Genomic DNA, 22,248 nt, shown 5'->3' on the forward strand with positions numbered 1-22,248 from the left:
GTGCCTCTGCATTCGCATATAAGTGCAGGGAAAACCCCCTCTGGTTGAGGAGCAAAAACCTGTACTGAGGCTTGCAAAGGTTACAGAAACCATAATTACACTTAGACAGGTCATAAATATGAAGGCCACTTGCCAGCTTGCTCCCCAGGGCTGGTCAAAGCATTTCTTTGGCTTCTGTAACACACTTTCAGTGTTCTAAGTTTTAGTCTCTCCTGAAGGATGCGCCAACTAGCTGCTAAATTCAACGAAAGTACATACCTTTGACTATCAATAGATTTGTGTCCACGATCCAATGCCGTGCGTGCTGAAATTTTGGTCAACGGGCATGGGCAGCTCGCCTGCGATTTTAGGAGTGTTATCAAAAGCGGTTTCAAAATCTGCACTACCAATGTGGCCCTCGAAACTATGTGTACCCGTGAGTTGTTCTGTAGTATCATAATCTATTTTTGCTGGCGCCAGCCCGAAATTTGGAAGCGCTGGATTGAGGTTCAAAGAGCACTTAGACTCATGGCCATCGACGTTAAATACTGCATCTGCTTGATTTGGAGCCCGCCACATGAAGGTTCCATAAGAAGTGGGCATGGTGACTTGCACTCAAGGATGCTGTAGGTGAAGTAAAGCTTAAAATTTGATTTATGATGTGGTTGCTTCAGTAAATGGAAGAAGGATAGATAGCAGAAGTCCTAGGCTCCAAACCCAGGATATATCAGGGCGCTTTTATATGTAGTTCGGTACTGTTGGTACTAACCTGACAAGGCTTGTACATTGATTCCAAAGTAATGATTTAATTCTATGTTCCAAACCTAATAGTGGGCCACTGACAGGGACTCCATTGCGATGTCATACTCACTCAGAGTTTCACTGGCGGACCCATGAACCGTAGGAGTTTATTTGCGCTTTATTTGGTGTAATTGGATGGGGCGGACTCTTCCTATTGTATTTGACTTTATTTGCAAACGGCCCACTGCATGAAGCCTAGATTGATCCAGAACGCAACCTAAGACCGCCCTTGAGCATATAGACGCAATCACAAGGCACTTTGTTAAGGGTTACATATGAAGTCTAGTATTAGTCGATGATTTCATTGCTCATATCATTGAATCGAGATTTTGGTTTTTATGCCGTTTGCAAATAAGCTTCTTAGTAAGTGGCATTTGATCACATGTAGGTCCCGAGAGCTGTACGGAAAACCCTAAGAAAGCCCATGATACAGCATCAGAAGACCGTCTTACCATGAAACAAAATTATAGGGAATGCATGCTAATATTTGAGACGGATTTGTATTGATTCGGCAGGAAGTCCACAGAAACCACTCTGCCGCTGGATTGCAGACTTTTCTAAGTATAAGTTAGTTTTTAGTACATTGAATTTTTCGGGCTTTGTAGGGTTAAAGTTTCTAGCCGCTTTTTTTACTGAACAATCCACTTATTTCTAGGTTCCTTGAATAATTATGATTCTTAAGATACTGTTATTTACAATCACAGTACTATTACTATAGTATTCATTATAATTTGTAGCTGCCATACCTTGAAGCCAGATTCATTCTGGTCATTCCATATCGCGTCATACGTGGGGTAAGTGTCCATGGTAAAGCTTTTGCTGGAACGCGGATCTGAGATCGACTCCCCATGGGGTATTTTGGATTGCGGCTAGTCGCAGCCGTTGGCTTCTAGAGAGAAAGCAAATTTTCATCTCCTTTTGGCCTGTGGAAGTAATTCTTCATCGTGGAGCTAGGGGCTTGGGATCCAAGAGTTCTTTAGAAGGAAAGGCATGTGGGGATCTTCTTTACTAAGCATATTCTTCTGCGCAGTAGTAATAAACCCCTGGGTCTGGTGAACGGTTCTCACTGGATGAGTGCATAGACCCGTAGTGAGCTTGGGCGCAGACACTGAAGAGATACTCATCCGTATCCTTCTAACTACACCTTTGTATGAAATTTAGTGCATTAGGGTTATTTAGAAGAAAGAGAAAAGTGGTTAGTGGCAAAATTGTTACTTGAAAAGTTTGTGGGTTAGCTAACATTGACTCTGGCATGACCGATAATAGGGCGAAAGGGAGAGTAGAAAGTTTTCGTGAAGAGATACATCTCTCCCACAATACCTAGATCATGCCGCTCGTGAAGTGCCGTTTGCGTACTTCCCACTATGTCACAGGATCATGTCCTGTCCTTTCACTCATGACTTTCGCGCATGAAACCCTTCTTCTTCTTCTTCTTTTTTTTTTTTACTTTTTTACTCTTTTCCCCATTCCTTGGGACATTACACCAACGTCCCATGACTTGGTGAGAAGTGTGGTCATCGGCTTTCTCCCCAACATCATCACCATTGTCTCTCTGGCGAAGGTGCTGGACGTGAAGCCCACATGGCAGGCCCTCCCTCATGAAAGTAGATGAGTATGGGGTTGTTGGGTTTAAGGGCCAACCAAAGTACATTTAAGCTCCATAGACAATCCAAAAGGAGATATGATTGGCGCCTCAGCCGTGCTATTGGCTCTTGGTTTGTTCGACCAATCTTCCACGTTCACCGGGGTACGAAGTGGCGGCGTCGCGGACCTCACTATCACCGTCATCACCGGAGCCCAGGTCCGCGCCGCCGCGGAATATCACAGCAATCGCGGGATCAGGCGGAAAGTCCAACCCTGTGCCTTCCTCTCATCTGCAAGGATTCAGGTCCAGGTTAATGCGTCCTGAATTCGTCTTTACGTAGGGATCGCTCGCATCGCAGAATATCTCCGCACTCACTTGTGGCGGCACTCCAGATTCTCGCCATCAAGACGGATAATACGAATTACCTTAGTGTCCCGTTTGGAGAAAGCCTTTAGGAAAGGGTGGGTTGCGAATGGCTAATAAGTTGTCGCCTTATATGTCTACATTGCTTTAGGCAGTTGTATCATTTCGGACTTGGATTGTCCTGTCGTAGGATCCAGAGACTCGGCGCTCACCATTCTATTCCTAGGCAAGAGCCAAATGACCCTTGGACTTGCTGATTTCGAGACATCGCCAGCATTCACAAAACACGGCTGCCTTGCTGGCCTGTGACGGCGAACATTAGTGGCGGGTGTAATTCATAGGCCCTATTTTTGCTTTTCTATATATGCAAGAAACGCAGCACTTGAATGTTAACTCGAGGCGCGGGCCTGTTGTCGGAAGGCTGAGGTTATTCATGGCCGGTGGGGGAAGATTTAAATCCGCAGAAGCTATATATGCTCTCCTAGAAACGTCCCCTGAAGTTGTTTTGTGTTGGCACTTTTATCGTTCACTAGATCTGCTGTGGACCCTCCGCCTCGCTCAGCGCTGCCCCAAACGCTCCCTCTAAGGGCCATCTCTCCCGGGACTACCCACCATAGTGGCCACTACACCTGGAAGCTACCGCAGGGCAGCGGTCCCTATGCGAGCCGTATATCATGTCTAAGCTTATGATGTAGTTCTTTCAAGATGGATAAGGCAGACTATTTGCGGCATTCACTCAGCAACTGGACAGTGTATTAATAAACAGAAACTACACTAGACTGGAATTAGCCTTCAGTCAAACGCATGGACTTAATTCTATCATCGGCCCACTATCTGTATGCATTAATCGTGTCCAAATCTAATCTTCAGGTGCCTTGGCTCGAAGAAAAGTCACTTTGCCAGACGCATGGCCCATTATTAGAAGATCATCATCAGTAGCAGCAGCACATGTAGCGTGGTAGTCATTAGGCAGCAGGATCGCTTCATTCCCAATCCGGGCCCATTCATCTTCGAATACTGCTAGATCACGCGAGGAGGCGTACTCGGATCCCTTGTAAAAGGACCGAACGTCGGCTCGACCGATGTCCGTCATTATGCTTGTCCCATTGGCAGAGAAGCAGAGAGTTTGCCGGCTAGCTGCAACACCTCGAGTACCAATGAGGATGCCGGTCTTCACATCCCACAGGCTTGTTCCACCTTCGGGAGAACGCGGTTCCCAAGAAGAAAAGCCTCTGGTCCATCCAGAGGCCAGCAATTTGCCATCCGGGGAGAATGCGATCGCCCTCGGTGTATGCCTTTCCCCTCCCGGGTAATCTCCTATCAACCTCCTCAAGGTCCAAGTAACTGTATCCCAAAGCAACACAGTGCCATTGCCAGACACGGATGCTAGATGTGTGTTATCAGGGGACCATGCAGTGTGAGAGATATTGCCGTCACTGTCAGATATCAGTAGCATGGTTTTGAGCTTTCCAGATGATAAGCTCCATATCGAAATGCCTCTGTCAGGCAATGTTACAGCCAGAAGCTCTCCATCTGGGGAGAATGACAAAGAAGATATATTATATCCAGATCCCTTCAGCACTGGTCCGATCTCCCTAGTCTTTCTGTTCCACAAGTTAATCGAGTAGCTCTCTCTATCATAGCCAGAATCACGCTGAGGAGGCTGCTCTTCCAAGTCGGGTTTCATCTCAGAGTCATTCATCATCAAGTCCGGGGACCCTCTTATCCATACGGCTTGCGCGAAGATGTCACCATTTGGACTGAAAGTGAACTCTGAGTCTTCCCAGGATGTCTTAGGGAGTATGCACACCAGCTTCCCAGTATCCATGCTCCATACCTGATCACTTGATCTGGTGTGATTGGCAAACAAACGCCCGTCTGGAGAAAACAAAGCCTTGTGAGGGAACCAACTCTCAACTTCCATTGCCGGGCTTTTGGTCCGGACGTTCCAAAGATATATACAATCGCTCATGACTGCGACACTGTTGTGGTCAGGAGCTAGGTACAGCTGGTAAATATGAGATGACGAAAATTGTTTCATGGAATTCTCGTTCACTGGTTTCCCCGTAAGGTCCCACAAGCGAATACCTTCCTGAACAGACTTGGTCGCCAGAAGAGACCCATTATTAGAAAATTCGAAAACCTGTGCAGGGCTTGTGCTATCATCCAGAGCTTGGAGGAGCTCTCCAGATGTGGCATCCCATACTTTGATTAGATTTCTTTGGTCGCTTTGATAGTCCTGCGCAGATGCCAACAGCCTGCCGTCGGGGGACAGCTGGAGCAGCTGACCGCCGCCATAAGTTGTCTTGACCTCCGTGCCAGAAGCCCAATCCCACCACTTGAATTTTCCTTTCTGTTGTTGGTCAAGCCCACTGCTGATCAGGATTTTGCTATCCTGGGAGAAGGTGAAATCCCTGACGTCGTCAACGAAAAAGGATTTGAGCTTGTGGTGCGTTTTCAGGCACCAGATGGATATAGTTCTGGCCCATAGAACGGCAATTACATCCTCAGTAGGGCAGAATGCCACCTTCCCTGTCGAGACTCTCTTGGGATCACCTGCTTCAATGGAATAATCCAAAGTAGCATCCGTTGTGTTCCACATCCGAACCATTCCCTTTGTACATAGAGTTGCCAGAAGCTCACCATTAGGTGAAAGCGCCATAGACAAGAGCTTCGACTCGTGAGGCTTGAATGATTTTGTTACTTTCCCTCGCTTGATATCAAGAAGTAAATGTGTGCCCCCCAATGAATACGAAGCTGCTCTGATCCTGTCAACGGAAAAGGTTTGCGCAAGAGCCCACTGGCCTTGGATGGGGGATTTTATCTGTTTTATCAAGCGCCCCGAGGACACATCCCACTCTGTCACATTCCCTTCTTTCGATAACGATATGACTTTTTTGCCATCTCTGGAGAACGAGACAGAGCACCCAATCCCCATCGGCTTAAGGGTGTTAAGAAGTGTTCCTGTAGTTGTATCCCAGATTTCAACTTTCGAAGTTGCAAGTAGCTTGCCGTCGGGTGATAAGGCGAGACCCTTGCATGCGTCAGAGATATCACTAAGGGCCTCATAACCTCCCAGTGTCTGTAATAAAGGGCTCCAGTATTTCCGCATCGCTGGTGGCTCAATTATCCACTCAGGGATTGCGTTCTCGTACTGCTTCCGGACAAGGCTTTGTTCAGGAGTGTAAATAAGTGCTGAGATGTAGACCTGCAAGGGTGCCTTCTCGATGATCGTTCGTGAGTGGCGCATAAAACGTTTTATGTCATGGACAAAATCACACAGCCCGGATCGCCCACCACACTGTACACCCCGGGTCAGTTACGTATGGAGAGGAAGATTTTTTAGAATCTCGAATGAAAATACTGTGGGGTTGAAAGTTTAGTAGCAGATGTGAGACTTACGGGAAGACTCATCAAGTACTCCGAGAGCTTTATCACAGCACGCATTCCCTCAGATATCATTCCCATGATGCTTAACGACTCGAGCCAATGAAGAAGATGCTTTTGCAAGAACCTATACACTGGCCCATTGTCTAGAACAAGGTGAGAGCTTCCACTCAACTGCAAATGCTCCAGCCAATAGATGCAGGCATATTTCATGTGCGGGGGAATTGTCTGGTTCACCATATCTGGATCAATGTCGCAGCTCAGGGTGAAAATGTCTCCGAATTGGCATATGTCTCGTCTCAGCATGTTGCTGAGTGTCTCAATGCAATTGATGAATAGATCGATATGCTTTTCCTTCCTCGACACCAGAAAGGTCCTATCGAGGCATCTGTCTTCGCTTGTCAAATATTCCGGGAAGGATGGATGCACGAGACGAATTGGGGAATCCTGGCTGGCTGCGAGATGGATGACTGAGCTCAGACTTTCTAGAATGTCTTTCGTGTCAGCAATATCCTTGCCTATGAGGTCGCTCAATGCAGCCATAGAGAGAGGTTCGCAGAGCACGATAATGGCCCCAACGGTCGCTTGAAATATGAGACGGGTGTCGTCCGTTTCCTCGGGCGTTGCAGGGTCGAGAATATCCTGGAGGACCTCGACATAAATTCTGTCCACTGTCTCACGGGGAGTTCGGTCATCCCTTAGAAGTAGATCCAGACGTGATTTAGCTTTCTCTTTCGTCACTCTATAATCACCTATAAAACGCCAAGCCGTTGAAGCATATATCCACAGCCCATCAGCCTTCTCAGAAAGCGCATTTAGTCTTCTGTCCCCAGGCCATTCTGGCTCAAGGCCATGCCTATCGGCTATTTCACGTAGCTTATGTTTGAGCGTGTTCTTGATGTCCTGTTGGAATCTACCCTTATCATAATTTGATCCTTCTCCATGAAGTCCGGCTATGCAACAGTGGAATTCAGACACATCGTGTTGAAAGCTGGTGAAAATATGTTTTTGCGGTCTGCTGGTAAGGAAAATTTTGAGTCGAACGAAGTTTAGCTGATGAGCCTCGTCTAACAGTCGTAAGATGGCGCTGACAGGATCATCCTCAGACATGGGCTGGCACTCATCAAGTGCATCTATGACCACAACCAGCGTTAAAGGTAGGAGCCGGTTTCTCTTCTCCAAGTTTAACAGAGGCTGAAGAATGAGGTGGTTCCACTGCATCCTTAGGGAAACATGTTCCTTGCCAGCTCCTGGATGTTCCTCAAGACTTTTGCAAATTTCAGATTTGAGCTCAGGTAAGCAATTCGCAAGTGATTGGCAAAGGGTCGGGAACAGATAAGTGGCGTTGCTTTGCCGAATCTCGTTTTTATCAAAGAAAAAACTTGCACCAAGACAAATCGTGTCGGGGAGGGCATCCCGGTCCCGACATTGCGCTGCAATGGTTCGCGAGATGGTGGATTTCCCTCCGCCAGCTATTCCATGAAGCCAAAATATATGCTCTGGGCCAGGGGACTCGATCCAATTTCGAATGCGCTGGATGATACTGGTCTGGGTTCCCTCAAAGCATCGATCCTTCGTATCGTACTTCTCTGCTTCAATTCCTGCTTCCGGTGCAATCTGTAACTGGCTGAATGACTGATTAAACTTAATTTTCTTGAAACTGCGAGTTAGTCGTCGTTCGAAACCTGGATTGGAATGTCTAAATACCTCAAGATCTTTTTTTATTTCGCTTGAGGTCTCTCTGAAGCGCTTCTCAAATCGAAGTAGCACGCTGCTATCCATTCCTTGTAAGTCCTGCCGAATTGCTGTGTTGATGGTTTCAATAGTCTGAATCATTCCCTTCCAGTCTTCAGGGGCTCCCACGTCTTGCAGGGTCCTGAAAAGACCTGAACGAGAATAGTGTTTGGCAAGGCGTATTTGGAACTGAAGAATGTTAGCGTATAGCTTGATGACTTGAGCTTTGACCGATCGGGCAAGAGCTTCCTGTTGCTTTGACTGATCGGGACTTTTATCCCTGGGAATTTTTTCAACCCAGTCATGTTCAACGACTGCATAAAAGGTCATAAGTCTTGTGATAGACTCAAACCCGTCTGCAGCATCTGCATCTTGAGTGATGAAGCGCGTTATGGGTCCCACCAGAAGTACCAACGCTCCGGCCCATGCAAGAGCAGCATGGGGCTCCGAACTGACTATTGTGGTGACAATACTTTTTACCGACACGAATGAATTGACGACGCGACGGACCTGGTCTCTAACAACGATCTCCTTGCCTCCTAATTGGAACCTGGTTTGTGATTCCTGGATATCCTTGAACCTTTGGCGAATTATTGAGTGTAGGCGCGAAAGAACGGCTTGGTCATCTTCCTCAGTACCCCTTCCTTCCGTGTGTTCTTGTAAGAGAGTGCTCTTGTAAGCCTTGACTAGCTTGGCGTTGTTTGGGTCTCGAATGAGCTGTTCATATGCCTCCCACCAGAGACCTTTGAGCCCCGAAGACCCCATACTGGAGGTATCGTTTGATATGGCATTGCTTGAAGGTACTGGCGTGGCCAGTTGCGCTGGCGATGACGGGTCTATCGCGGGCGGAGGACTGAACGGGTCCTTTTGAGTGAAGTTGAACTGACCAGCCTCTTTCAAATGGTCTATTGTCTGAAGTCGTTGTTTCCTGCTGGAGAACACCCCTCTGAGTAGGTTCCAACAGCTACCAGACGCGGTCGCAACATCCTCGGAACGTGAAGTTTCCATTGTAGACATGGAACGATCGTGATGGGGAAGGCCGGCTGATCAGGAATTTCCAGGCTTTAAATTTGGAAGGAATACGGAGCTGAAATTAAGATCCATTCAGCTGCTGTGGTGGACAAAAGATCATTGGCCCGATTGGTTCGTGCACACTGCGAATTAGCGCCCATCGCAATTGCCTTACGGAGTACACAGACCTTAGTACTCCTATGATGTGGCAGTGGAGACGTGAGATGCATGGGCAGTGCACCAATCTGAAACACCCTGTTAGCACTGGCGTGAAGGCCACCCTCCTGGTTGCGCTCCTGGTCTTTCTTTCACATGCGCCCACAATCAATGTTAGCAGGTCCTTGAGCGATTCTTCAACATATTGCGGAGTAGGACTTGAATGTTTACTTTATCTCCACGGAGGCACTCTTCGGTACTATGTGGGAGTGTAGAGACCTACTCAGTACGCTAACATGCAAGCTAATTCCAAACTAATTTTACGCTAACCGTTGCTTGACAGGTCAGTTGCGGGGGAGGGGACCTTTTGTCATCCATCATTGAACCAGGCTTATCCAGATCAAGCTTCAGGATCCTCATAATGAGTTGCCTGTCTTCCACAGGAAGCTTTTGCCCGGAGCTCTCATGAAGGCTTTTAATTTCTTGCTGATGCACTACTTCACTTGATGTTTGCCGTCAAGTCATGCAACATCTCGATATGTCTCACTGTCACGCCGTCCACCTGCATTGGGGCTATGAGGTTGGTAATTTGGTGTTTTTGATGCATGTATATTTAGATTATATCTCTGACATGACAGATTTATTTTTAATCGGCGATTCCGGATCAGGTAATCAGGCAGTATCATCTCTAAGCAGTGGGCCTCGTTCTAACTGGAACGAGTGGGATGCATACTGGTGCATTGGTAGTGCTTATTCTTGACGGATGACCTGCTGGATCGAGTAAAAGTCGGAGTCTAATGATATTCGGCCTTCCCGTCAGTTGGCTAGTTGCCCTTTTGATCTTTGTATCGCGCTCCATTGCGGATAGCATGATGAACAGTGTCTCTCCCCTCTTACCCTTCATCGGATCAGCACGGACAAGGCTATACCTTCTAGTGCGAATAGCGATGTACTCCACCCTCCACCCATTTTTTGGCCCCCAACTGACGAGGCTTATAGCCAAGTGTTTTCTTTACCCTTTGCCTGAATCGTCTATTTTACCCCCGGCCATTATTCCATCGACCCCGCAACAACCACCACACTTATCACAATCATGCCGTGGACTACAACCGAGCACTCGCCAAACACTCTCACCCGGCCCCTTGGCCCTAACGAGGTATTCATCAAGTTGGTCAGTGACTTTGGCCACCCACTAGGCCGTGAACACTGGGCAGTCAACTACACCGTCACCATCCGTCCTCGCGGGGAATTTGCAGCGGATCTCCTTCCAACGCTGATCCGCCACAGCTGGTTGCATCTGCGCTTCCAACACCCCAGTCTAGCCGCGCATCCAGACTCCTCCGACGCCAACCTCGTCTACACAGTTCCCGAGTCCGCTGATACCCTCAACCAATGGGCCTCCCAAACCTTCTTCATCAAATCCGACGCCCAGTCTGCCGACGATGTGATCCGCACCATCGCACCCGCCCCTGACGCCCAACTATACTACATCCCCAAATCCAGCCAACTCCTCCTACACACGGCGCACTGGCGCACGGATGGAGTAGGCGGCTTCCTCCTCCTCGGCCAGCTCGTCGACCTAATGGCCTCTCATGCCGACACCCTCCTCTCAGGAAGCCTTCCTGACCCATTCGACGCCTGCGCCTGGGGTACCGAGACCACCCGACTATCCCTATCCGTCGAAGAAGCCGGCAACATGCCCCTAAACCCAACCGACGAACAAAAGGCCATCGCGCAGGAAGCAGTAGGCACCTTTGCCCTCGTTCAAGGGGCCGTCGGGATCCCCTACACGGGAGACGCCACAACCATCCCCACGGGCACCCGAGCCTCCGAACTAACCTTCACCTCGGCGGCCACCACCGCCGCCCTCTCCGCCGCCAAAGCCCGCGGCCTCGGCATTACCGCCGCCACGCACGCCAGCGTCGCCGCTGTCAACTTCCGGCACGCCATCCCCGAGCACCGCGCCCAGCGTCGTCACTACACCAGCACCATCCGGCACACGTTGCGGCCATATATGCCCGAACCGTACTCTGGTCCCGCGGGGGCCGCCACGCTGTTCACCACGGGCTGGACGTACCGCGTCGACCCCACGAGTAGCTGGGAAGAGAATGCGCTCAAGTATCACGCTGAGTATCGGAGGGGACTTAGTAAAGAGTATCTTCTCGCTCATCGTGAGTATGCGACTATGCTGGTGAATTTGCTGCGGAACCTCCCGGCGCCGGAAGAGCCGCCGAGTGATATTGATATTAGTAGTTTGGGGGTTCTGGAGAAATATCTGCAAAGAGAGTATGGGAGTCCTGAAAGTGGGTTCAGTATCGTGTATGCGGGGCTTGGCGTGGAGATGCTGGCAAGACAGGGTGTGGTGTATGTTTGGACGTTCAGGGATCAATTGACGCTGAGGGTGGTGTTTAATGAGGCGTATCATACGGAGGAGCAGATGTGGGCGTTTCTGAGGGATGTTAAGGCGGATTTGCTACGGGAGTTGGGGGTGGAAGAGTAGATGCAGATTTAGACGACGACGAGAATAGAAAGTTTATGGTTAGCACTCTCTAGATCCTTGCCACGGTTGGGAACGGAACAAAAAAGTCATTTCTCGTTGAGAAGTATGGTCTGGATCCAGCGCATATTTTCAGCTCACGAAATTCTTCCTTCCTTTCCGCCATCATGAAAGCCACTTTTGGTCAAGGAGTTGACGTGGTGTTGAACTCCCTCGCCGGCGACCTTCTGCGCAGCAGTTTTGAAGCATGTGCCGACTTTGGCCGCTTTATAGATATTGGGAAACGTGACATCCTCGATCATGGCCTCCTGGACATGTCCACGTTTGGCCGCAATGTCTCTTTTATGGCATTTGACTTGTCCAATCTCTATCTCTCCAAAAAGCACATCCATCATCAGCTCTGGAAGGCCCTGCTTACAGAAAGTCTGGATTTAGTGAGATCCAAGATTTGTGAGCCTTGTTTCCCGATCAAAACATTCGAAACATCAGAAATCACCGATGCATTCAGGCACCTTTCCTTAGGCACACGACTGGGCAAAGTCACTGTTTCATTCCAAGATCCAAACACCAATATTAGGGTAGTTCCGGAGAAGTATGAAACAGCCTTTAGTCCCCAGAAGTGCTACCTTATGGTTGGGGGCCTGGGCGGGCTAGGTCGTAGTATATCCACGTGGATGATATCTTGCGGTGCTCGACGGTTCGTATTTCTCAGTCGATCCGGTATTGATAAGCCCGAGGCGAAGGACTTGGTCGAATATTTACAGGCGCAAGGAGCCTATGTCACAGTGATCCGGGGAGATGTTTGCCGGTACGAGGATGTCGAACGGGCTGTGGAAGCTGGGGACTATCCTATTGGTGGCGTAATCCAGGCGGCTATGGCACTCGACGAGGCTATATGGAGTGATATGCCACATAGCGCATGGCAAACTACCATGGGCCCCAAGGTGCAGGGGACATGGAATCTTCACAATGCGTTGAGGCAGAATAGTCGAGACTCCCAGCTGGACTTCTTCATCATGACTTCATCTATCTCCGGAACTGTGGGCACAGCAACTGAAAGCAATTACTGCGCAGCCAACTCGTTCCTAGATGCTTTCGCCCGGTATCGAAACCATCTCGGACTACCGGCTATTTCCATCGGGTACGGGATGATTTCAGAAGTGGGATACATGCACGAGCACCCAGACATCGAAGCGCTCATGAAGCGTGGAGGTGTCCATCCCATCAATGAAGACGAACTAATCCAGATCATGAACATGGCTCTCGTAAACCAAAGACCATGCACATGGGACTCTCGCTACGATCACCTGGCGGGCAGCCACATTCTCACCGGGGTGGAATTTAACGGCCTCCAGGAGCAGCGGGAACGAGGATTCGAGGGCGACAACCATGTCCTTGCTGATCCTCGCGCTGCGTTGTTCACTGCGTCATTTGCCCGCCGCGCCGCAGGCGAGGGCGAGGGCAAGTGCGAAACGCGCAACGCGACGGCACACCTTCCTAAGAATATTGCGCGAGCGCTGCGCGAAAACCAAGATGTGGAGTCGACTCTCAATGCACTTCGTACTGTTTTGTCGACGAAGATCTCTAATCTAATCCTTCTGCCGGAAACTGACCTGAAAGCAGACCAGCCTCTAGGTGACTCTGGTCTGGATTCTATGCTGGCTGCTGAGTTTCGGACCTTTATCTTCCGCATGTTTGAAGTTGATATTCCTTTTGTGGTACTTCTGAAGAGGAGCACAACTGTGAATCTTCTGACTGATATGATTGCCCAAGGTCTACATGCAGGTACTTAGATGCTTTTCCCCCTAATGGCGAGGAAGGAATTATATAATCGACGTCGACAGTAATGGAAGTGCTGGTTTGAAACAGAGTAGAAAATAGAAGAAGAGCTAGGATATTCCTTCCAGATTTGTGAGTGCATCTAGTAGAGTAGGACTGATCTTAATTTCAAGTTCAAAGAAATGCGACCGCCGCTAGAAATTGCGCTTTGCAAAAGGTAGGACCATCTGTGAAGGCCATCTATGAGCTGGAAGTTCGAGATATCCAATTGCGATCCAGACATACTATACATCAATGCATGGATATAGACGATAAAATAACGTCATTGTGTGGGGCCATCTAGTTCATGGAATCATATGAATAACCCGTGACAAATGGACAAAACCCCCATTTTGTGCGCAGAAAAAGAGTTCAAATTGCATTGCAGTTGGATTAGAATGTACTTCAGCGCGAAAACGTTAGTATCAAATCAAAGGTAGATTTTACTGCTTGATATTCATCACTAGCATTGGTGAGTAAGCCTACGTTGGTGTATGTTCAAATATCACTCTTTTATTAAAGTTCCTGGAAACATGGCTCGGTCAGTATAACCATGCTATTCCGATCCCGAAAACAAATAGAAAAAGTCCAAAGCAATTCTAGAACCCAGAAATGTTACCTCATGATCAGAGTTCAGCACGGGCTACGTCAGTCCATCATAGTGGGTGATATCTTCCAATGTTTGGTAGTTTCATCTCTCTAGGTCAATAATGGATTAGCACTGTTAACTGCGCAAAAGATAGCAGACATGGCTCATGGTATACAGGCCACAGAGCTCAGCTCACAAAACTCCGCGAAGTTGTTCTCCAGTATTGGAATGTGGGACAGAAGCGGCGGATTGTGGTATTTGTGAGAAAAACTGTTTTTCTTTGCGCGGCCGCCCGAACATGAAGCTATTCCCAGCTATGTAAACTTCCCGTGACAGGAAGGTTCGGCTCGAGGGCTGACGTTGTAACTAATCTTCATCGAATGAACAGCCATTGATAAGTCTCAGACAGCCTATTGGATTGATACTTATCCTATCTTTGATCATCCTGTCATCATTCTGTCATGTCTAGGAGTGACGGAAACGGAAACGGAAACCTCACAAGATAGAGTTTAAAGTCATTGATATTGACACTATAGCGTTTCCTACTCTATATATACCGGGTATGCGACCTCTGAAATCGATCCCTCAGGAATCAGTCTCAAATCTCCTTGTTTTTCGTTGTCAATCACTTTCTCCTATTGCAACCAACTCAAGCTACCAGCTAGCTTTATCACTACAAGATGACTTTCGAAGTGGCATACATGCACCATCTCCCGGCCGTCGAGCCGCTCATGAAGCACGACATTGCCGATCCTCACGCTGCATTCACCGAGTCCTTTGCCCGCGATGCCATTCGCGCAATTATCTCGAAGAAGATCTCCGATCTCACCCTTCTGCCAGAAACTGAATTGGATGCAGCTCGGCCCCTGAACGAGTCTGGTGTGGGTTCCATGCTGACTGCTGAGCTTCGGACCTTTATCCTCCGCACTTTCGAGGTTGACGTCCCCTTCGACGTGCTTTTCAAGAGTGCAACTGTGAACGGCCTGACTGATATGATCGCCCGGGATCTGCAGGCTAGTGCCTAGGCACCTCGGTGTCGCGCCTTATTGTTGGGCTGACGCGACCGAAGATATTCATGAGAATTTAGTGAACGTGTTGATAATAATGTGACTGTGATTTACGACTCGATAGTAAATTTCTTCGAATCATAAACTTTGTAGGAGTGTCCTGGAAACAAGACAGAGATATAACAATCTTTTGGCCAATTGCCTACCTGGACAGCGGGGCAAAGCCTGAGGCCTGAATAATGGGGATCTCGAGGGACCCTTTCTGCTGTCACTTTCATCCTCTCACACCTTCGGTGTTTCAACCTCGCTGTCATCTCGCCCCCATTCGAAAAGGGTTCTGCTGACATGCTATTTTCGAATGCCTGTACAGCCATTGGGGTCCGTTCCTTCAGCTCGTATTCTAGAAAGTCCCGCGAACTCCTTCCTTTTCCTTTAGCGCGATGTTGGTTTTCCCCTGGCTAAGCGAGCACCATCATCGCCAATAGGCTTCATACTACGCGATCATGATCATTTCGCGTACCAAAAACTAACAAAGTCAACGAGAAGAATCTTCGCTGCTAGAAAAAAACCGGTTGAGACATTTCCAATCACGACGCTCTTTCTGGCTTAAAAACCAAAACAATGCTGATCCTTTCCTTTTCTTTGATTCAGGAACCGAAGAATGCTATCGGCCCGCTAAGTGGGGATCTTGCGAACGTGGATGACGCTCACCAACCAGCCCTAAGCCCGACGGGTGATGCCGCCACGTACTGAGGCGCAAAACTTAATCGCACAAAAATAGACAAAATTGGCCGGATGTTTCAGGAACAGATCCATCCAACTACCGACACTTGAGGGCCGGGGCCACCATGCCATTGTCTTTCCGTGGATTGCGACGCCTTCCGCTCGAAATAGCAGCCACAGTGCTCGCCAGTTACGTAACAACTTAGCTCGGCTTGGTTGGTTTTTGGTTCATGGCCTTGCTATTCCTTGTTTATCCTGGACAGCTCTGTTGAAGCTCACTTTATGCTTTGTGGCTTCACTTGTCACCCGCGGTGTCTATGACGCTGCGCAAAATATCTCCGGCAAGCGGACTGTCCAATGTCTCGCCTTATAAAAAACCAAACACAAGAGCCGCGTTATGCCTTGGTTTGTAGTGCGTACACACACCGCACAGGCTAGCCCCCGAGTTGGCCGGCGGAGTAGGGCGGATCCTATACAATTTATGGAGTCGATCTTTAGCTCGACTGCTCCGTAGGCTTACATAGGACATGTTTCTAGGCTGGTGGCGATTGCTGTCCGGTTCTGCGGAGGACCTGGACACACTTTCGGTCCAACCATAGCACTATTCCAGACCCAGATCATCACAGCCCATTGGTAAATTTGACTTGCTGATCCGCACGCTCGACTAAATCTTCTGGAAGATGAGCACTACTCCGGAGGATGATTACTTGGTCCGGCTTGGAGCCCGACTGGCAGAAATCCCAGTTGGGCTCAAGTAAACATCTCAGTGGACACCGGCATTTGTTCCTGGACGCTGTACCACCGGGCTCCAGCCTTTAAAGGACGGTTCCAGCCAAAAATCTCAATGGCCACCTAAGTCGAAAAATCCCAGGGGAGATGTCACGCAAGCATGCTCGCAATTCCATGGTGGAAGATGTGGTCATTCCTGCCCATCTCCTGGCCGCCACCACCCAAGTAAACGGTCCCTTTACAGCTCGGAGTGACGAGGCATCTGAGTCTGGACCTGGCCCTATTCATCAGGCCATCCGCACTGAGGCATTGGAACGACAGTTTGGTCAGCTCCGCCGCTCAGCCAGTGTGAACAGCTCACATCCACAAAAGCCTAAGGATACTCGCTTCCGGCGCCAGAGTGCACCCTTGAGTGTAGCTGAGATATCTACGATTGCGGAGATCGAACCAGCACAACTATCGCCCAATGGGTCTTCTCATGTCCAGTGGCAGCATGGCCAGGACGACTTCGGAGCACACAGCAGACAGCTGAGCGAGTCAATTCCGGCGACGAGGGGTGACGCGTGGCCTCTTCCACCCCGACCTCACAGTTACCGTATCTCCCGCATTGAGCCGACAGAGGAGCCTCCCCAACGGACAAACCGACACAGTATATACGATGTGTACGAGAAGGCCAAAGAAAGGCGTATCGCCCTGCAGAGAAAGTACTGGGTGCAGGTCCTCTTCGAATACACGGTGTATATCTTCCTTGCAGCCTTCATCTACTTCGTCCTGATTGGGATGCCCCTCTGGCGAGGTGCCGTGTGGTGGCTCTACTACGTAGTGCGTACCAAGTTTGTCATCCCAGGTGGCTGGGGAATCACAATCGGCATTGCTATTCTGTAGGTATCGCTCATCGTCTTTACGACAAGAGACTAATGATTTACCCTAAAGCTACGCGTTCACTCCCTTGCTACTGCTCTTCGAGAAGAACCCTCCCCCTGTGGACAGCAATTCAAAAGAGGGCGACCTTGAGGGCAATCGAAACACAGCGAAAAGTACAGCCCTTCTCATTCCCTGCTATAAATCTGCCAACATTATTGGCCCGACCCTCGACGCGGCGCTACACATCTTTCCGCCTGAAAACATATTCGTCATTGCGAACGGCAACTCCCCAGAGCCATTAGACAACACTGAAGAAGTGTGCCGCCCATACGGCGTAAACCACCTTTGGTGTCCAGTTGGAAGCAAGATTATCGCGCAGTTTGTTGGTTGCTACGCGGCTAAAGAGTTTCCCCATGTTCTCCTGATCGACGACGACTGCGCACTGCCTCCGAACTTTCCTGTCGTTAGTGACCGACTCAAAGGCCGTGTACAATGTATCGGATATACCATCAAGAGTGTTGGGCCCGAGTCCTCACGCGGCACCTTATGCCAGCAGGCACAGGACCTCGAGTACAAGATATCAGGCCTTCAGCGTGCATTCGCCGGTCTTTTAGGCAGCGCAACATTTCCGCATGGAGCCATCTCTTTATGGAAGACCGACTTCCTGAAGCAGACCTTCCACGACCATCCGGGTTTCTCTGTGTCTGAAGATTGGTTTTTCGGTGATAGCTGTCGTCGGCTAGGCGGCCGTATCAAGATGTGCTCTGCTGTTTTTGTTGAGACAGAGACCCCATCCGCCGTCTTCTTCAGTTCAGGCGGCTCCCGAGGAGGATTCGGCGAGATGACCATCTTCAAACAGAGATTCATGCGCTGGAACTTTTTCTTTGTCAACGGCATGTGGTACAATATGAAATATATCTTATGCAGCTGGAATCTCGGGTTCTGGGAGCTGGGCGCGAAGCTGTTTGTTTTTCAAGAGGTAGGTTCTACATCCGCCGAGCTGTGCAATGGCACAAGCAACAAGACCTTATGCTTACTAAAACCAGGTTTACGAAACCCTACTATACCTCCTCGCTCCCTTCGTCCTACCGATCTCACTCGTGGTCCAACCAGCATTCTGCGGCATCATGTTGGGCGTCACCAACGGCTTGTACTTTCTAAACGTCGTCATCTTCAACCTGGTACATCTACGCCTGAAGAAGGAAGCTGTCTCCTGGAAATGCTTGCTCCTTTACTATATGCCCTACAAGATTGTCCTCTTCATCATCAACGTCGTCAGCTGTTACTGGTCCCTCTTCAAGTACGCCCGGTACTTCGCCACGAGACACCCCAAAGTCATCGAGGATGACAAGGCTGTGGAGGTAGTACTGCGTCTAGAAGATACCACTAATAATGATCCCAAGCCAACGAACAAGGCACCGGGTCTTGGTCGGAGTTTCTCCGTGACTAAGGTCCGGGCAAGGAAGACTAGCAACGCGGGCTCAAAACCGGCCGGGCCTGGAGGTGTTTCTGTTGCTGGTGCTGAGGGCTCTTGGATTTGATCGAAGTTGATTGCTGCTTTCTCCTGTATATATTTAGAATAACCTCACAGCAGTGGACAAGTCTTGCAGAGCTACGAAAGATTTGCGGTTGAATACCATGTCCGTGATATAATCGCACATTATGCACGATACTCGAAGCTTGAAAGGGATTTCAACTTCGGCAATAGAGTCAGGTTCGATAACCCCGGGAATGCCCTGGACGAAGGAGGAGCTGGTACACCAGAAGAACCCCATTCTAGTTCCCACCGATCCCGGCCCGACCAAATCTGTATCCATCAAGTTGACGACATACAATCCACCGCATAAGTCCTCCGTCAAGAACTTGTGAGTTGGACTTTGGGACTTATTCCCTGCATGGAGCAGTGAGATCCGGCACATGCTGCTCATATTATGGTCCAGTAAGGAGCGCGTGGCCGGCATCAAGAACTCACTATGGGGAAATGGTGGCAAAGGATCGATATGATTGCGTCTCGGTTAATCTGCTGTCTTGACCTACCAACTTCAGCGCCATCGTCATACCCCAAACACATACTTAGAATGTGGTGGAACGCGCTACTAACGCTAGCGTATGCACGTCGATTCGTAGCCCGTTCTAAACCCAGGGTTGAGAATCCAATGACATGCAGGATGGAAAGGGGAAGCTGGGCTCAGTCCTCTAGCTTCATAGGCGAACAGGTGCAGGGGTGTCTACCAATACAATCTGTTTACGTGGTTCCTGCCACAGCAAGTGTCACTATCCTCCCCGCTTTTACTTCGCAACCATCGCTTCTGCTCATGCTCGACGGGCTTTCATCTTCATATTCACGAAAGAAAAAACTTGTTTCATCAGAAGACTTCTACGTCAATACATCAGCCTTTTACTCGTTCATCTTGCAATATGGACACTCAAGATGTCTCTCAAGCACCGGAATACCTGCCATACCTACAGAAACAGAAGCGAATTCTCCAAAATGCGCAACTCCACCGGGGCAAGGCTCTCAAGCCCACCAAGTCTCGCGACGAAATCATAATGGAGTTTATGTTTTGTCGGATGATGTCTAGTAATAAACTTGCTAACGACTATGAGATTCGCTCGTCCTTTGTGCCTCCAGCCTACCCGCCCTCTGTTGCTGCTTTGAGTACCCTGAAACCCGTACTCATCAGAGATCTTACTCTCGAAACCCATCATCGTGGATTTTACATTCTGCTTAGAGCAGTCACACCGACAGATAGAATGACTGCGGTGATGGTGGTAGTAGAAGATGAAAGAGGGGATGTTCTCATGTTACAAGTATACAATCAGGAGGAAGAGCTCTCGACCGATGGCCGTCTCGTCGAAGGGACAGTGATACTTGTGAAGGAACCTTACTTGAAGATCATGGCTGATGGTAATTACGGAATTCGAGTCGACCATCTCTCTGACATTAGATTTCTCCCAAGCCATGACCCTTTAGTACCCGTGTCATGGGGAGGTCGACGCGGAATGAATCAAACGGCCAGCTATTGCAAAACAAAAGGCAACGACCATTTCAACAAGGGTCAGTACTATCTTGCTATTGATTGGTAAGCATCCACGGAAGAAGAACCTAAAGAGGGGAGCTGATCAAAATCTAGGTACTCCAAGGCTCTGGATACCTCCCCAACAACCGATGAAGCCCTCATAATCAGGCTCAACCGCGCTCTTACTTATCTCAAGATTCACCAATTTGACGCGGCCCTTTATGACCTCAAAACTGTCTTATCAGACCAGGAATCTTCCGAAAAAGCCCTCTTTCGCAAATCTCAGGCTCTTTACCATCTCGCCAGATTTGAAGAATCCTGCAAAGTCCACCAAGTGCTCTTTGCCACATTTCCGAATAACACCACCGCTAAACTCGAGTTTAATCGCGCCACTACACGACTTGCAGAACAGCGAACTGGGAAATACCCTTTCAAGCACCTGCAACGAGAGGCAAAGAAACGTTGCCCGCCGCTCCTTGATCGCGGAACCTATATCGGACCCGTGTCTGTCAGGCCAACGGAGTCTCGCGGTCGAGGCTTATTCACGACAGAGGCTGTTCGAGCCGGTGATCTATTATTTTGCGAGAAAGCCTTTGCGCATGCATTTCATGACGAAGTTGCCGGTGCTTCAGGCAGCCTCTCGATCTTGATGAACCCGGAAACAAACACGATCACAATAGGTACTCAGGCGGACCTTATCGTTTTAATCGCACAGAAACTATACAAAAACCCGTCGCTTAGGTCGAAGTTCACTGACCTTTATCACGGCTCGTACCATCCTGTTGAGGTCGCAGAAGTTGACGGTACACCTGTCGTAGACACGTGAGTTCTAAACACTGGATACATTCTATCTTAACGGAAGAGCTAACAACTTTTAGCTTTCTCATCGAGCGTATAATGTCACTCAACTGCTTCGGTTGCCCCCTCTCCTCCCGCGAGTCCCACCTGCGCACTATGAAAGAGGCCGGATCACAGTCAGAACCCTCTGAGAACAAGAAATTCCACTCCTGCGGTGTCTGGCCTCTAGCATCCTACATCAACCATTCCTGCTACAGCAATGTTCGCCGCTCATTCATTGGTGATATGATGATCGTCCGTGCTACCCAGGATCTCCCTGCGAATACCGAGCTTTTTTTCTGGTACACACACCCCTCGGACAGCACTTCCAAGGCGAACCAACCCAATCTAAAACACTGGGGCTTCAAGTGCAACTGCATGATCTGTCAAGATTCCACCGAGACAGAGGAGAGTGATCTGATGAAGCGAAGGAGGCTCACAGCGGACTTGGTGAATGCTTTTCAGGCCCTGAGCAAGCCCCGCAAGCCGAAGTCAGCTATGGCTCGAATTGAGGAACTTATTTCTAAACTTGAGGAGACGTATCGCAAGCCAGCCGTTCAAGCCCCACGTCTCGGTATCTGGAAGGCGTATTTGGGTGTAGCGGAGGCCCACGCCGCGCAGGGTGTCTTAGCGAAGACTGTTGAGTTTGCACTGAAGACTTTAGAGTCACTTGGGTATGTGCTTGAAGGCGGGGGGGTCCCGTATACTCCTGGTGCGCCGCTACACGTTATGAAATGGGGTCTGATGATGGATGGACTTGTTAGATGTTGGATGATTCTTTGCAGAGCGTATTGCGATTTAGCTCCTGAACTAGCAAGTCAAGCAGAGGACTATGCTAGGATCACCTATAGGATATGCGTTGGTGAGGATGAGACTTTTGCGGATACGTACAGTCGATTCTCAAAGGGGACAGATGGGCTTCTTGATGGGGTGGAATAGAAGTAGGAAAGTATATAGAATCGACTATTAACGTGGGAAATGTAGTTATTTGTTTGCTTCTGCTCCGACTTGTAAGGCGCCAACAGAGGGATTTCTCTGAGCATTCAACAAAGCTCATCAAAATGTGGCTTGTGCCTCCTTTACACATTCCCAGGCTATTTCTGTGAAGTGTACACAAGCCCACCCTACTGAGCATATTCCCTATGATA

The 22,248-nt window shown here is 49.1% G+C and overlaps 7 protein-coding genes across 7 annotated transcripts; 5 read left to right on the forward strand and 2 right to left on the reverse strand.

Annotated features, from left to right (window-relative positions):
- Nucleotides 1-267: 267 nt before the first annotated feature.
- Nucleotides 268-582, reverse strand: BDQ94DRAFT_170415 (uncharacterized protein; the record flags this gene model as incomplete). Its single annotated transcript, XM_026771483.1, has 1 exon — nucleotides 268-582. The coding sequence occupies one exon, from the start codon at nucleotides 580-582 to the stop codon at nucleotides 268-270; it is 315 nt and encodes a 104-aa protein (XP_026626276.1).
- A 3,005-nt stretch (nucleotides 583-3,587) lies between these two features.
- BDQ94DRAFT_159512 (WD40 repeat-like protein) lies at nucleotides 3,588-7,225 on the reverse strand (the record flags this gene model as incomplete). The annotated part of the gene is made up of 2 exons (XM_026769079.1): nucleotides 3,588-6,029; nucleotides 6,131-7,225. 2 exons carry the CDS (start codon nucleotides 7,223-7,225, stop codon nucleotides 3,588-3,590), a joined length of 3,537 nt encoding a protein of 1,178 aa, XP_026626277.1.
- A 2,884-nt stretch (nucleotides 7,226-10,109) lies between these two features.
- On the forward strand, nucleotides 10,110-11,516 carry BDQ94DRAFT_178771 (uncharacterized protein; the record flags this gene model as incomplete). Its single annotated transcript, XM_026773197.1, has 1 exon — nucleotides 10,110-11,516. The coding sequence occupies one exon, from the start codon at nucleotides 10,110-10,112 to the stop codon at nucleotides 11,514-11,516; it is 1,407 nt and encodes a 468-aa protein (XP_026626278.1).
- A 164-nt stretch (nucleotides 11,517-11,680) lies between these two features.
- On the forward strand, nucleotides 11,681-13,306 carry BDQ94DRAFT_170418 (KR domain-containing protein; the record flags this gene model as incomplete). Its single annotated transcript, XM_026771484.1, has 1 exon — nucleotides 11,681-13,306. The coding sequence occupies one exon, from the start codon at nucleotides 11,681-11,683 to the stop codon at nucleotides 13,304-13,306; it is 1,626 nt and encodes a 541-aa protein (XP_026626279.1).
- Nucleotides 13,307-14,600: 1,294 nt separating this feature from the next.
- BDQ94DRAFT_170419 (acyl carrier protein) lies at nucleotides 14,601-14,945 on the forward strand (the record flags this gene model as incomplete). The annotated part of the gene is made up of 1 exon (XM_026771485.1): nucleotides 14,601-14,945. One exon carries the CDS (start codon nucleotides 14,601-14,603, stop codon nucleotides 14,943-14,945), a length of 345 nt encoding a protein of 114 aa, XP_026626280.1.
- Nucleotides 14,946-16,526: 1,581 nt separating this feature from the next.
- BDQ94DRAFT_159524 (nucleotide-diphospho-sugar transferase) lies at nucleotides 16,527-18,784 on the forward strand (the record flags this gene model as incomplete). Its single annotated transcript, XM_026769080.1, has 3 exons — nucleotides 16,527-17,260; nucleotides 17,313-18,222; nucleotides 18,290-18,784. 3 exons carry the CDS (start codon nucleotides 16,527-16,529, stop codon nucleotides 18,782-18,784), a joined length of 2,139 nt encoding a protein of 712 aa, XP_026626281.1.
- Nucleotides 18,785-19,661: 877 nt separating this feature from the next.
- BDQ94DRAFT_178772 (TPR domain protein) lies at nucleotides 19,662-22,039 on the forward strand (the record flags this gene model as incomplete). Its single annotated transcript, XM_026773198.1, has 3 exons — nucleotides 19,662-20,326; nucleotides 20,378-21,085; nucleotides 21,142-22,039. 3 exons carry the CDS (start codon nucleotides 19,662-19,664, stop codon nucleotides 22,037-22,039), a joined length of 2,271 nt encoding a protein of 756 aa, XP_026626282.1.
- Nucleotides 22,040-22,248: the final 209 nt, after the last annotated feature.

This window comes from Aspergillus welwitschiae, assembly GCF_003344945.1.
Source record: "Aspergillus welwitschiae strain CBS 139.54b unplaced genomic scaffold BDQ94scaffold_16, whole genome shotgun sequence".
In the NCBI taxonomy this organism is placed as follows: Eukaryota; Fungi; Ascomycota; class Eurotiomycetes; order Eurotiales; family Aspergillaceae; genus Aspergillus; species Aspergillus welwitschiae.